Source organism: Phasianus colchicus, chromosome 28, assembly GCF_987193195.1.
Source record: "Phasianus colchicus chromosome 28, bPhaCol1.hap1.1, whole genome shotgun sequence".
Taxonomy (NCBI): Eukaryota; Metazoa; Chordata; class Aves; order Galliformes; family Phasianidae; genus Phasianus; species Phasianus colchicus.
This window is the reverse complement of record NC_143463.1, coordinates 1,132,421-1,147,237: the sequence shown is the minus strand read 5'-3', so window position 1 is coordinate 1,147,237 and position 14,817 is coordinate 1,132,421. Positions and strand designations below refer to the sequence as shown.

At 51.1% G+C, this 14,817-nt stretch overlaps 2 protein-coding genes across 6 annotated transcripts in view; both read left to right on the top strand.

The window, feature by feature from the left end:
* The window catches only part of LMNB2 (lamin B2), a 28,793-nt gene extending 26,109 nt beyond the window's left edge, over positions 1-2,684 (top strand). Inside the window, exon 12 of the mRNA XM_031604772.2 lies at positions 455-2,684. Coding sequence (XP_031460632.2) covers positions 455-496 — 42 coding nt within the window. The 3' untranslated portion in view covers positions 497-2,684. The remainder of the gene's footprint in view (positions 1-454) is intronic.
* A 2,867-nt stretch (positions 2,685-5,551) lies between these two features.
* Positions 5,552-14,817, top strand: LOC149914720 (maestro heat-like repeat-containing protein family member 7). 5 transcript variants are annotated; one of them, XR_016460276.1, is made up of 19 exons: positions 5,552-7,018; positions 7,120-7,598; positions 7,760-7,876; positions 8,030-8,109; positions 8,269-8,389; positions 8,591-8,680; positions 8,886-8,978; positions 9,192-9,369; positions 9,755-9,861; positions 10,187-10,336; positions 10,509-10,663; positions 10,798-10,936; positions 11,020-11,157; positions 11,597-11,773; positions 12,125-12,280; positions 12,699-12,800; positions 12,891-12,993; positions 13,140-13,247; positions 14,147-14,234. XR_016460276.1 is itself a non-coding variant. In XM_090126039.1 (19 exons), exons 1-19 carry the CDS (start codon positions 6,583-6,585, stop codon positions 14,257-14,259), a joined length of 2,994 nt encoding a protein of 997 aa, XP_089982165.1. In that variant the 5' UTR covers positions 5,552-6,582; the 3' UTR covers positions 14,260-14,817. The 5 variants fall into 5 exon arrangements, 4 of the variants coding, with proteins under 4 accessions (XP_089982165.1, XP_089982166.1, XP_089982167.1 ...); XM_090126039.1 differs by having other exon boundaries at positions 13,188-13,247; positions 14,147-14,817; XM_090126040.1 differs by having other exon boundaries at positions 7,525-7,598; positions 13,188-13,247; positions 14,147-14,674.

The window sequence follows — 14,817 nt, the reverse complement described above, 5'->3', positions numbered from 1 at the left end:
TCTCTGCAGGTTTGAAGTTGAGTTGTGCAAACTTCCTTTGCATTTAGCAGTGTAGTTGAAGTGTAAGGCAACTGAAACACAAGTAATTTCTGCCCCCCAAGAAGCAGCTTTGCATGCATAGATCTCTCTTGAAAGGAAAGATGTGAACTTAAGGAAGAGAATTCCTGTTAAGAAGCCAGTGGTGATACGATTTTCATTTGCCATTTTTGTCAGTGTTGAAAGTGTGGACATGAACCACTCAGCCCGTCACAGAAGACCACAGCAGCAAAAGTAGCAGTGTCTTACCCCTTTGCACAGGCTGATGAGTAATGTGCTTCATTTGTAGATGCAGTGCTCCCTGGATACAGCTAAGCTAGGAGGAAGGTGCCATTAACAAGGGGCATAACCAGAGTCTAGTGTTACAATACCAAAAGCTAGTAAGAAAGTAGCTAATGCTGTGTTTTTCTGATTTTAGGGGGATCCCAGAACAACTTCTCGAGGATGCTCAGTGATGTGAAGAAAGAAAGGAAAAAAAACTATTACTTGCTATTTTTTTCCATTTATTTCCTTTTATTTTTGCTATTTTTTTTTCCCTCCAGAGCCACTGAAAACTATTTTTATACGTATCATCTGATTTCTTTGATGGTTACTCCTTGGTACATTTTTATATAAAAAAAAATCTTAAAAAAAAAAAAAACCTTTACTGAACAAAACTGCCAGAGTTTTTAATAGATTTCTTAATTTCTCTCTCGTTGTTGAAACACTGTATTGGAATAATTTTTTTTCCCTATACAGAGTTTAAAGTCTTATGCACAAACCTGCAGCAGAAATTTTTAGCTAAAATGGGACAAGACTTCTTGAGTGTATGGTAAACCTGTGCTTTGTGCATGTATAAGCAGGATAACTTAAAAAACAAAGTTTAAGAAGGGATGTTTAACTGCAGGGCCTTGGGAGAGATTGGTGATAGTGTTACTATAACCTTTAAGAAATGGTAGGATCCTGTGGGTGCCCAACTTGAAAAAATTATGCCCCAAATTCATTAGAAGTGCTTCTCCACCAATGGAAGTAATAAAGGGTAGCTGCCTTTTAACCAGGTCTTGGCTCAGGACTGTGGATTTCTGTCCTTCTCCAGGATTTGACAGTCTGATGATCATCTGAATCCTGTCAGTGCTGTGGCTCCATGTCATTATTTCAGAAGATGGGGAGCGATGGCTTCTTGCTGTCTGAAGATGTGTGGGAGTGTCACAAACAGACTTCTAATCATTGTGTTCTCAAAGGATTTTGACATTGTAGCAAATGAGATCTCGTTAAATTGTGAATGCAAGTTGTGATATATAGTATTTATGATGTTAAACATCATGATTTAATGATTTTGACATATTCAGCATTGAACAGAATGAAAGATTTTAATGTTGAAAATATTTTTACTTCTGGCATTGATAAATATTCGGGGTTTTAAAGGTTATCCTGTGTAAATGTTGATTTTTGTTTTGTTTAATCAGACCTAGATGCAGCTTATCCATACTTGTCTTATATTCAGAGGGCCATTGTCAGACACATTAAGCAGCATGTGCAAAAGTAGTACAGAAATAGCTGAGTGACGTTTTTGAGAGTTATAAGAAACTGCTGTTGATGTGGGTGAAAGCATTTTTTTTGCAGTATTCAGATCCTCACAGTAACAGTGAGTTTTTTTCTATTAAGAATGCTTTGTATCAGTATGTTTTTTTATTACAGGGTGATGACTTGGTGTCTGACAGTGTCCCTTTGGCTTAAGGCTTCTTCTGCTGCACTTCTGTGGAGGTAGCTGTGACTCTCTTAAGGCCAGCATTCAGATAGCAGTGCATATTCAAGCACTAGGAAGAATACTTGACTGCTCCAAAGAATGCCTTGGCTACTGTCAAGCAGGATAGCATCCAAATTAAGAACTAATGGAAAAACTGTTTGATGACAGCATAGAATGCTGTTCTTACCTGCACTCTTGAGCTCTGACCCTGTCATTCAAGTAGTTGAGACTCATCAAACCAGCAGCGAGGTTTGGATGTTTTCGGTGGCTTTTGGACATTGTGTTCTCTGAACAATATTATGACTGACAGATGTAACCTAGGAGGTCATTTTAGTGGCTTTGGCTGATGGCTGTGCAGTGCAAGCAGGGTGGGAACAGAAGTGAGATTTCTAAGCTTAGGTTGTATTTTTTGCCATCTAAAACTAAATTCAAGATGCTACTTTTCTCTGTTTGGGTGGGATGATTTAACTACGGAAGTTAATGAGCATAATTCAGATTTCTGTATTAGTTCAGCAAGCGGTGTGTTACAAAAAGCAGTAGGAAGACTTGGCTGTTTGGGCTGAAGGGGTCACTCCATGGGTATCGTTGGCCATTTTTCAAGTGTAATTTTCCCACTCTGCTTTGAGTAGAAGGTGAAATATGTAGTAAATCATGTCTCTCTCTCTCTCTCTCTCTGTAAAGTGTATCTAATGAAATTATGTTTCTCAGACATACTGTTAACCATTTGCCTTTTCTAAATTCATTGTTATACAAATGGATGCAATCAGTGTAAAAGTATTTTCACAGTGCACCTTCCAACCACTGGGCAGCATTTCCCCTTCTGACCCACAGCTTCTATACCACACTCACACAGTGTTTGAGAGCTTTTTGCAGTTTTTCCCTGTATTTATTTTTGTTTCACATGGGCCAGTTTTCACATTGCCTATTCTCCTTGAGGATTCTCCTGTAGATATGGTTGCTCTGTGATCTTAAATACCCATGAAATACAATGAATGTGCTTTTTTTTTTTCTTTTGATTTTTTCTTTTATTTTTTTCTGTAAAGAATGGGCAGAAAGGCAGCTTGAATGAGGGGGAACCTCTTGCTACCTGAGCCACTGATTTCTTAACAGCTGCTGTATGGGAGACGTGTTGCCTTGTAGCCTTACGGAGAGGTGTTTTATCTTAAACCCCTCAGTGACAGCATGCAGAATTTCTCCTTGGATTTGGGGCTGTATCCTGAAAGTTTGGAAACACTTTCTTTTCTTTTTTCACATAGAGAGGTGCTCAAAGAAAGCAGTAATGTGGGAGAAGCTGAATTCAGCAGGCTAAGCGTTGGTGATTCACAGTGCTTTCTAAAAGGCTGCTTACAGTTTGAGAATAATTCCTCACTGTAAACTACAAGACGCAGACAAACTACTGTATTCCAGTTATTTTCTTTGTGTGTGTCTGTCGTCTTCAGACAGATTTCCTTCCTCTTGCTTTTGATGCTGAGCTTCGTCATAACTTTAAGTTGGTGCTCTGCAGTGGGAGGCTTTCTTCTGCTTTACTGAACCAAAAAACATTGCTGCTGCTTTTTCTCTTCATCAAAAATTTTCTCTTTTCATTTTCAGGATAATTCATATGTTCTGCTCCCATAAAATCCAGTGCCACCTTGCCCTCCTTTCCTATGTAGTCTTGCAGGTGAAACAGCTCTCAGGGATTTGGAGGATAAGCCAGCATTTGTGCTCTGCTGTCTGATATCAGGTGTGGAGCTTGAAGGAGACGTGCAGTGAACTTGTCAGGAAAAATGATTCTAAGGCTTCTCTGAAGGGAGAAGTTAATCAGTGCAGTTCATGTCAGAGCGTTTGAGACTAACTACCCATACAGAAGAACAAGGTAACAGTATTCTGGGTGAAACAGTGCAAAATGAGTTCTGAAAAACTTACACTGGGGGAGTCTGGGGGAAGGAATAACAGCATAACCACAGGAAGAAATAGATAAGCTGATCTTTTAACTGTGTAGGTGGGCACAATGGGGCTCTGTGGGGTCTCTGACCTTTATGCTTTCCGAACACTTCTCTCTTTGTTGCTTCAGCTGTTGTGTTGCAGTGGCTTGTTCCGAGCAATTGAGTGGCTGTGACGCCTTTGTCGCTGTGCACCTTTAGCTCACGGTCTGTGTGCATGGGCTGCTTCAGGCCCTGACAGAACCAGCAGCTGATCCTCAGCACCCTTCTGCCGTTAGATAGGCGCTAGCTGGCACTGTGTTTGTAGCAGGAACCAATAATCTCTCAGGAAGAAAACAAGCATCTGCTTCCCATGGACTGTAATGGAAAAGCCAAACAAGCTGGTCTGCAGCTCTCGTTAGTCACCAAAACTGTACTGCAGTGCGAAGCTGAGCAAACTGTGAAAGGAGATTCCCTTCATGTGCACGTTTGTCCTCGAGCAACAGGACACCGCATGTTCAGTTTAGGGTGTTTTTTATGCACCCTTGTTCATTGTAATCCTGTGCGAAGCCTTGTAGCTGCAGCCTGAGCAGGGCGTGGGTGGAAGAGGCTCCTAGAAATCCTCTTTACACCCCAGAATGTTTGAAAACCTTTTTCTTTTGTGTGTACTAAGAAGATTGTGGTGCTGTATGCCAACGCTCTGTGTTGTAAGCCTTGTGGCCACTTCTCTCCCTTCCTTAAGCCATTCATTCTCTTTTTTCTTTTCAAAATCTTCTCTCTAAACAAAGGAGTATCCATATTCCATACTGGATTTCATTGCCACTGTTGGGTCCAAACCCCAAGCCCTGTGCAAGCACGGGACAAAGCTTTGTTGTAAACCAGTGAGTGGAAGGTGAGATAGTGATTGCATTTTGGAATCAATGTTTTAGCTGAACAGCAAGACAAATGAGAGCTTATCATTTGTCCGACGTCTCAAATGGCCTGGGAAACAGAATTTTTAATTGCGCTTCAATGTGCTTAGCTTTAAACCACTTTAGAATAATTTAAGTGTTTTTTATACAAAATCATATTTACATGCCATTGTCATTTGTCAGCATAATGCCTTTCTTGAAATGCTAAGGTCTAGAAAGTGAATGGGACTCTTCATGTCAAAAGACTCCGTTCAAAACCACACGAGCAGCAAGTGGACACGGAGTTCAGGAAGAAAGAGTTGTATTGGACCCACGTTTTCCCGTTGGCTGTTAACAAAGCGATGATCCTTTGTAAGGTAAACGCTGCTGCGTAGCTCAGCTGCCCAGCGTTCATCACACTGAAATCGTGAGCAATAAGCTATTTTAAGCAAGGTTAGGCCAAACCGCTTTACATTTGGGCAGAACAGTAACTTCTCTGTTCAACTCTGTTCGTAATGATGTCGGTGATGCCTTGTGATTGAGTGGTGGATTTTGTTTTGCATCACCTTGTAGTTCTCTGGGCAGTGTCACTGCCTGCCTCAGCTGCTGCCAACCCATTTTCAGACGGCTTACATTTCATTTAAAAGAAGGAATTGTGAGAAAATGTACAAATTGGAAAGCAGACACAAAAGGATGGAAGCGTTACATGGAGCTCATGAAAACTACATAATGATCTAGACTTTACCATTTCAAAATGTTGTGGTTTTATTTTTGTTTTTTTTTCCTCTTAGAATATGCATGCCAAATGTCCTGTCTTTTTCAATGATTTGTAATATACATTTTAAGACTGGAAACTTTTTGTACAACACACTCAAATAAATGTTTTGCATTTTATTTGTTTAGTTTTGCTGAACCAATGCAGAGGGCTGTTGAGTCACTCTGTCCCAAGGGAGGACCTTCTGGTATCCAAGAGGCAGAGGATCACGGAGTGTCCACTCCTAAAGGGGTTCAGTGGGATCACATGGAGTGTAGCGGGTGAACAATAAATCAATGAACCCTTTCCCTTAAATTTTGTGCAGGCAGTGCTATGGGGAAAATGCTGCCCTTAGCACTGCAAAGAGCCTGCATAGCAGGAGCAGAGAAAGGCACTACAGTGGGAGCTGGATAGACTGGAGAGATGGGCCAGAGTACACCTTGAGTTTCAAGAGGGCCAAGTGTCAGGTCCTGCATTTTGGTCACAACAGCCCCAGGCAACCCTACAGGCTTGGGGAGGAGTGGCTGGAGAGCCGCCAGTCGGCTGAACATGAGCCAGCAGTGTGCCCAGGTGGCCAGGAAGGCCAATGGCATCCTGGCTTGGATGAGGAATGGTGTGGTGAGCAGGACCAGGGAAGTCATCCTGCCCCTGTAGTGGGCACTGGTGAGGCCTCACCTCGAGTGCTGGGTTCAGCTTTGGGCAGCTCAGTAGAGAAAGGACATGGAGGTGCTGGAGCAGGTCCAAAGAAGGGCAACAAGGCCTGGCGTTTTGGATACTCCTGTCTCTCTTGTTTTGTTTGATTTGGTTAATTTAGTGAATTCCTGCTCCTCCTCAGATCGCTGCCATTGTGTTTTCTCTTGGTTAAAACCATCTGCTAGCTCTCTGCCCTTCCCCCTCTCCCGGAGCGCACGCGGCCCGGGGCCGGCCGGCTCGCGGAAGCCCTTTGGAGCCCTTCCTTTTCTCTTTTTCCCGGGGCCGTGCCCCCCCGTCACGGACTTCTGTCTAGGGACAACCCCGTGACAGCCTCGCACACAGCGAGGGGGTGAGGCACGGAAAAGGCTGCGTAGAGATGTGCTTGACGCCCCTGGAGACTTCAAAGGCAAGGCTGGAGCAGGCCCGGGCATCATGGTGGAGCTGTGGTGTCTGTGTTCATTGGGGGGGAGTTGGACCAGATGGCCTTCAGAGGTCCCTTCCAACTCTAAGGGTTCTGTGATTCTGTGATTCTATGATTCCTGGGGTAGGAATGGATGCAATATTTGCTGTGATCCATCCTTTATGCAACACGGGAGCATAACCAGATGTGTTTGGTCTGCGCCCCTACAAGCTGCTGAGAGTACAGACGCAGTTCTAAAGGCCGCCCACTGTGATGCCATCAGTGACATCACAGAGGGTCAGGGCAGCCTAGGTGATCGCCCAAGGGAAAGCCAGAACAGTCGCGACAGCGACAGGACAGGGAAGGAGCACAGGGACCTTCAAGGCATTCCTGAGCACAGCCCAGTTCTTGCCATGGCACTGCCGCCTGCTCGTAAGAGCCGTAAGAGCCGGCGAATCTGTCTCTCCTTTTCCCCTCCCTTTGCCAGACCTGGTTCCCAGTCCAATGAGATGCAGGTGGGACCCCCCCGCAGGCCAAGGTTGGCTCGGCAGGCGTGGGCTCCGGAAAGGGAGGAGAAAGAAGAAAGGGAGGAAAGAGAAAAGGAGATCATACGTCCATGTGAGTCATGGGTGGGAAGCACTGGGGACAGCGGTCCTGCTTGACTCAAAGCTGGCACCCACATCTTCTGGCACCTCCTTTCCTGAAACTTCCTTTCCCAGCATGGAGTCCAGCTCCAGCTAAAGGGGTCGTGGAACCACGGGCTCCAGGAATGGTTGGCTGTGAAGGGATCTCAAAGCCCTCACAGGCCCAGCCCCTGTTGTGGGCTGGTTGCCACTCACTGGATCAGGCGGCCCGCAGCCCCATCCAGCCTGGCCTCAAGCACCTCCAAGGATGGGGCAGCCGCAGCTTCTCTGGGCAGCCTGCGCCAGTGCCAACCTCTCCCAGACTGTTGGGATGGCTGTCGAGAGGCTGCTGGGCTGGCAGGAAGTACCCGCATTTCCCCCAGAGGTGTCAGGGAAGCAGGCAGGATGGATGGCTCCATGCCATGCGCTGGGGCCGTTCTTTCCCTCGCTCCTTGCCTTCAGCCCCTCTCTGCAGTGCTCATTCTTCTCCTCCTTGCTTAGGTGCTCGCATCTTGGAGATGTGGAGACAAAGAGCCGTTGCATGCATCTGTGATTTTCTGATGAGAAGGGACACGGTAAGAGCAGCTGTTTCCACTCACGGTGGAAACAGCCCCAGTTCTTCTCCAGGCCGCTACCCTGCAGGCACTGCATTTGCACTGCACCCCATGATGCTTGGGGTCCTGCTGGCCGTGGACCTCACCATCATGCCCCCTCTTGTTCCCTCTGTGACTACCAGGATGAGGAAGAGAAAATCAAATTCCTGAGCAGCATCTGCACGCTGTGCAAATGCAAGGACATGTCACTCAACTTGGATGCTTTCTGCCGAGAGCACCAGCTGGCAGAGAATGTCCAGGTGGGGAGACAGGCAGTGGGCTGGAGATGGGGGCATGGATGGCCTGCACCCTTTTGTGGACAAGGCTGGCACGGGGAGACCTGAGCATGGACATGGAAGTGTCTTCTGGTGGCTGCCACGTCCCATCCATCCCATCCCTCTTGTGTTCTGTAGGCGCTGATCGATGAGGAGCCCAAGGAATCTTTGTCCTCAGCGATAAAGCAGGAAGCCATGATGAGCTTTGCCAACATGAGGTAGCTGCCCAGGCCCACATCTGGCTGGCATGGCCACAGGGCACGCTCCTGGCGTCCCTGAAGCTGGCAGGGAGGCTTCCTCCTCCCCGTGGAGGTCCACGTCCTCCTTCCCAAAGCTTCGAGGCACGGTGTCCAACAGGCTTCTCTCTCCCCTTCCAGCACTGTGGAGACAGCACTGGAAGGCAAAACGGAGAGCATCCTGAATTCCTGCTTCAACAGCGTCTTCTTTTTGCCTCCGGAACTGTGCATAAAAGAAGAGGAGAAAAACCTCTACCTTGAGGTGTGTGCTGGGTGAGCCACCGGAGCTCCAGGTCCCTCTGGGCTGCTCCCTGGCTCCTTGTGCTGAGACCATAGGAGAGCCAGGCAGGGCAGGAAACCAGCTTTGCTTTTCCACCTCGTCTCCTCTCTGGGGATAGAGTTAGGATGAGGTGCCCGGTGAGGTGCCGCAGGTGCCCTTCTGCAACTCTCTGTCCTCTTGCAGACCATGACTGCCATGAACACCATGCTACAAGCCTTGGTGCAGAACTGCCCCGACAGCAGAATGAGCGAGGAGCTGCACAGCATCTTTCAGGTTTGGCAGTTGCAAAGAGCGGGGCCACTAGGAGGGATGCGAATGTCCTTACTGCAGTGACACAGACCCTCCTTGCACGCGATGGTCCTGCAAAGGATCCCGCCCCTGCTGCTCTGTTCTTCCTTCCCCGTGGGGAAGATCCCAGAGCTCCTGCTGGAGCGGCAGAAGCTCCCAGGACAAGTACCAGCAGATTCTCTCTTTGCAGGCTCTGCTCCGCTTCTTCAACTCCCAGGAGATGCATGTCCGTACGAGAGCCCTGTATGGGCTTTTACTGATGATCAAGAATTTTATAGCAAAAGTAAGGAGCCAGGCACCCTCCAGCCAGGCTGTCTTCCATTCTCCGTATCCCAGGGCAGCTCAGGGGTGCCTGCAGCCGGGGTGCAGCTGGGAGCTCTCAGCGGGGCTCTGCCCCAAACAAGGGTCCTTGCCGCATCTTTGCCCCCGCTTTTCCCTCTCCAGGCCCTGCTCTGCCTCCACTCAACCCCTCCTCTCTTCTCCTTCTCTCCCCCAGGACTGGCACGACACTGAAAACTCCACGCCTATCTCTGAGTCAGTCATCGAGACCTACTTCCCAATCCTGGGAGAGCTGCTGGGTCACCTCTGCCTTTTCAACTGTGGCTTCGATAGCACCAGAGCTCCAGCTTCAGAAGCGCTTCATCGCCTCCACGCATTTGTCAAACGACAAAGAAGTAAGAGAAGATGGGTTGGGCAGCATCTCTCTGCTCCCATGTCTGCTCGTTTCTCCCATTCTTATGCCTGACCATGGAGTCTGCACGTTCCCTGAGCTCCTTTACTCTTCCGAGCAGCTTCACCATTCCTAAGCTCCCTCTTGTTCCCAGCACCCATCGCCTGTAGCTGTGTAATCCCTTCCCTTCACTCTCCTCAGCATGGGTCCCATCAACCTATGTCTGCTCACCATTGGTCTCCACGCACAGCTCTCCTACACCACGGGTCCCCTTGACCGTGGGTCTCCTCAGAACTCCGTTTTCACTTTAAAGCACCTTTCACAGATTGCTGAGTTTGATGGCAAAGACATTGTTTCCTTCTGACTCTTCTGTGTTCCCTCCCTTTTAGAAACAAGCCTGTCAGAGGAGATGGAAAACTACGTGAGTCTCCATGAGAAGCTGGAGCATATATGGTTCAGAGATGCTGACTTTCCCAATCCCAGTGATTGTGCCAAGGTAATGTCCTGCCTTGCTGAGGATCTCGTCCATAGCATCAGCAGGAAGCGTTTGTGAGCAAGGGGAGTGCAAGGGCAGCAGATCCAGCCCTCCTGGCTGTGCGCAAGGCCTTCTTACCTAATGCCCATGCCCCCACCTGCAATCCATCTCCCAGAGCCCTTTCTTGCCATCCTGCGCCACGCAGTGACAGAAGCTGATGCTGTCAGCTTTCCTACAGGCTCTGCTGCCCAGCATCTCTCTGCAGAGCTGCTCTCCCTGCTCGACCAAGAAGCGCCATTGGAATGCTCAGTGTGGCATCTCTTCCCTCCCCTGCTTCCACCCACAGGTGTTTGGAGGATACCTCAGGCCTGCTGAGAGGACAGACGTCATCCTCACAGCCATTGAAGCGATGGTTGACTCCAGCATCTATGACAAGGAGGCGGCCTGCAGTGTGATGGCCGTGGCCATGGAAGACCACGCCTTCTGGGTGCCAGAGGTAAGCAACCTTTGGGCACTGCCCCATCCTTGAGCCCTTTCAGGCACTGTTCTTCCCTCCCCAGCCGAGGCCCCTTGGGCTCCTGACGCCATTCTTAGCAATGGGAAGCGCAGTGGTTTCAGCGGCACCTGTGCTAATGGTTGTGGTCTGTTCTCGCGTGTGTCCCCTTTAGAAAGCCCAGATCATAAGCTCCATCCGCAAGAACTTGAGGAGCATCACCGCAAAGGCAGCGCGGCACTGCCTGGACTCCCTGCTCCTCCTTCTGACCAGCCAGATGCCCACGGAAGAAGTCAGGAACCTGCTGAAGTCCTCTCCACCAAGCGACAGGTACTGTCCTCAGCAGCCTGGAGGGCTTTATCCAGGTGCCCTCCTGCTCGCCCAGGGCTCTCCAAGCAACGTGGGCCTGCAGTGATCTAGCTGTGGCTAAGGCAGCCCCACCTACAATGTATTTGGGCTTGTAGCAACACCCTGGACATGTGGGAGGTGATGCTCTGCATGCCGCGGACCTTGGAGAAGGTTTTGAAGGAGGTGACCAAGGGCTCACAGCTGAGCAGGCTGGTAGAAGGCGTCACAGAAGACACCTGTATCTTCTTCTTGGCTGTGAGTTAATGGATAACGCTTTGCTGCCCTTCAGGGCTGCATGTGCCCCTGCAGGCTCTCACCTGTCCATGTCTGTGTTTCAGCTAGTGGCAAAGAATGAAGATAATGAGGACTTTTTTGGTGACCTACGCCACCTCAAGACTTTTCTGAAGCACCCAAGCGTGGAGATGAAGAGCGTGGTGCTCAGAGGGCTTGTCATACTCTCCGAGACACAGGAGAAGGTGAGTGGGCTGTTGTCAACTATAGCGGCACTGGGCTTCTTGGGCAGCGACGGGAGGAGGGTGACGGTCACGGTGGGGCCTGCTGGCTTTGAGGAGCTCTGAGGATGGGACGTCAAAGCCCAGTAGAGCCCAGCTTTTACCGTGGGCTAGCTGTCATCTACCAGAGCAGGCTGCCCCTGGCCCCATCCATCCTGGCCTTGAGCACCTCCAGGGATGGGGTACCTACTTCTCTGGGCAGCCTCACCACCCTCTGAGAAAAGGATTTCCCCACTGGGCTCGCTGAGGCCCCGTCAGTGCTCCCACGGCTGCTTCCGCTGCGATTGCCGTGTCAACTGCCAGGAAGTGAAGCAGGAAGCTGGAGCTCAGGGACCGGAGTGTTTTGCCTTTTGCCCAGGCGGTCATTCCCCGCATCAGACAAAGGAGCTTGCGTTTCCTACAGGCAAGAAAAATGCGGGTCGTGCTGCCAGAGATCATGGCCACCCTGCAGGATGCCAGCGCAGACATCAAGATGAAGGCCCTGTTTGTCATTCAAAACATCATGGGCAGCGTGAAGAGGAAGGAGGCCAGCTCCATCGCTGTGCAGCACGCTGAGGAGCTCCTGCCTCTCTTTGACAATGTAAGTGAGGCTGCTGTAGAGGCAGAGCCCTCGCAGGGGCACTCTGCAGTGCCACCGCCTCTGACCCAGCTGTGTGGGCAGCACTCGCATTGGGCCCCCTCCCCTCCTCGCTCCTCCCGGGGCTCCTTCCGGGCAGAGGGACAGCTGTGGGCCCTCGGAGAGCGCCGTGCCCAGCATCTGCTCCCCGCAGTTGGCTTCCGGCCCTCCATGCCTCCTCCGCTGCCTGTGCAAGGCCAGGCCAGGCCTGGTCCCCACGCACGGTGCGGGAAGGCCTGCAGGCGCCGCGTGCCATGGAGGCGGTGTGAAGGCGGCCCGGCCTCCTCGCGCTAAAATTCTCTTTCTCCCTCCCAGGAGTGCAGTGCCGTGCGGGTGTCCTCCATCCACCTCTACAGAGACATGGTGCAGGCCGTGCTCTGGTGCCACCGGAGCAGAATGAAGGGGACGGTGCGCAGGGCCCTGGTCCCACTGCTCCTTCGGATGAGGGATGAGAACCAGGACGTGGCCCAGGTACAGTCTTCCGTCCCACCGAGGGCACGGTGACACCGTTTGGGTGCTGTGGGTGCCAGGGTGTGTGGCTGCTGCCCGAGGCCTGGAGGACAGGCCCAGCTCCCTGCTGTTCCTCACAGCGGAGCAGGCGGAGGGGTCCTGCTTCCACAGCCTGGGCTCAGAGCTCTGCTACCCGCAGCCTGGGTGTCGAAGGCCTGGGACAGAGCTAGCTGGGAGCCCAGCATTGTGCTGGGTGACCACGGAGGGGCTGCGGCTCCGTGTCTCCGTGTGGCCATCACGCCCTGCTGTCCACGTTCTGTTCCCTTCCCACAGCGTGCTGGGAAAAGGCTCCCGGCTCCCGGCCCTGCCAAGAGGAGGGCAATGCCGGGTCTCCTTCCTCGGGCCGTGGTGCCATCTCCCAGCTTCTGCTTCCCTGCAGGCCGCCAGGAAAGCCATTGTACAAATGGCCAAGCTCCGGCACTGGAACGACCTCCGGGAGCTGGCTGAGAAACAGGAGACGTGGAGGATGGCACAGTGCTTGGTAAGGAGAGCCCCATGGCCCCAGAGCAACGGGAACAGCGCAGGGAGCTGGGGAGCGTCTGCAATGCCCGTGTTCTTGTGCTCTCTCCAGCTGCAGCGGGACCAGAGCGGGGCGCAGGAATACCTGCAGCAGAGCCAGCCCTACCTGCAGGACCCTCAGGCGGCCTTGCGAGAGGAGGCCGTGAGGTTCATTGGTGAGCCACAGCTCCTTTGTCCCTCCCTTGGCAGTGGTTGGCGATCCCAGCCACTGCCCTTTGGCCCTAAGAGCCCCTTGAGTGGGTCCCAGGGCCCTGGTGCCTTGCTCAGGCCTTTCTCAGCCACTCTCGCTGCTGGGGAGCAGTGTGACTCTGCTGCTGGGAGCAGGATCTGACGGGTGCTCTGTGCCTAGGGCTTGCTGCGCGCTACTCAAGGGACCTGAGTGAGGACAAGCTACAGGACATCATCGCGGGTAAGTGAGAGCTGTGGTGCGTGTACTGAAGCTGGGGGCAGAGACCCCCATGCCTCGCTCTCCTACAAGGAAATTCTTGGGGCAGAGGGACGATACAGAACCACAGATTCTAGAAAGGCTGACTTTCAAGCGACCTTAAGGGTCTCAGAACCAGGGAATCCCAGAGAGGTGGGATTGGAAGGGACCTGAAAGGTCATGCAGCCACGAGATCCCAGAATAATTCAGTGGAAAGGGAGCTCAAAGATCATACGACCATGAAATCCCAGAGCGGTAGAATGGTTAGATTGGAAAGAACGTTCAAGGCCATCGTGTTCCAACCCCCTACTGGATGCCCCTGGACGCCCCGCACTGGATCAGGCTGCCAAGGGCTCCATCCACCTGGCCTTGACCACCTCAGGGGGTAGGGAACCCACATGTTTTCTGGGCTGCCTGTGCCAGGGCCTCCCTGCCCTCTGAGGAAAGAACTTTGTCCTAAGTCAGAGTCAGAGGAAAGGGCAGCAAGGCTGATAGTGTGGTGGGAGCCCAAGCTCGATGAAGAGGGAGATGATATCCTGTCATTGTCCCTCGTGTCTGTTGGAAGTAGAATGCCTGGAGAGGAAAGTCTTGGGGAGATTCCTGGAGTGTGTGAAGGAGACCCTCCTTTGCAGGATGTGAGAGAGGCAAGGAGGGAATGCGTCCGCCTGCAAACAGGGAAGGACGTGTGGGTTATGTGATGCTAATGATCTTCTCCAATTGAGATGATTTGGTGATTCTATTGCATTTGGGTCTTTCCTGATCGGCCGCTCCGTTTGTCCTACCCAGCCTGGGACAGAGAGAGGTGTGGCATTGGCACGGTCTGCGGAGTTTGCCTGCGATCTCTGCAGATTGCTTCATCCCTGCTCTGTTTCTTCCTGTTGCAGCCCTCTCGCCTTTGGCCAGTGACGCGGAGAGCTCGGTCCAAAGCTTGGCAGTGCAGACCACATTGATCCTCAGAGCAACCATGAGGACAGCGACATCAAGACGGAGCCTGTGAGCGCTGTGCTGTCTGTTCCACTGAGCTGCAGCACTCCTGTGACAGCTCTGTCCCTCGGAGGAGCACAGCAAACCCAGTGCCCTGCTGCCCTTCACACCGGGTCGTCGCTGCCCGTGCTCAGCAGGCGCCGCCATTCCTGGCCTCTGCTCCTGGCGGCGGGGCAGCGCATCCCTCTGCACCCCCGAGGCCACGGCTGTGCAAGCTGTTGGCTTGGCTGAGCAGCACTGAGTGAAGAGGAATTGTCTCAGGCCACATCTGTGCACATATATACGTATAATGTAACATGGAGTAATGTAATGTAATGTGTGTAATGGATAACATTATGTATACATATATGTATAAGGTATGGAAGTAACAAACCTTCTTTTTGTATATTTAATAGTATATTTTTTGTATTAAATAAAATATTTTTATATCTACAACAGAAAGTTGTGGGAGATTTGATCTTTTTTTCCTCGAACCTAACGCAGCAATTTCTGTTTTGGTGGAAATGGCTGCAATTCTAGATGAGTTCTCGTGATGCTCATCAGAGATCTGGGATCCAGTTTTACACACGGA

Coding starts and splice junctions, on each gene's coding strand:
- LOC149914720 (XM_090126039.1), top strand. CDS start 6,583: ATGCAACACGGGAGCATAACCAGATGTGTTTGGTCTGCGCCCCTACAA. Junction 8,979..9,191: donor TCAAGAATTTTATAGCAAAA/GTAAGGAGCCAG, acceptor TCTCTCCCCCAG/GACTGGCACGACACTGAAAA. Junction 9,862..10,186: donor ATCCCAGTGATTGTGCCAAG/GTAATGTCCTGC, acceptor TTCCACCCACAG/GTGTTTGGAGGATACCTCAG.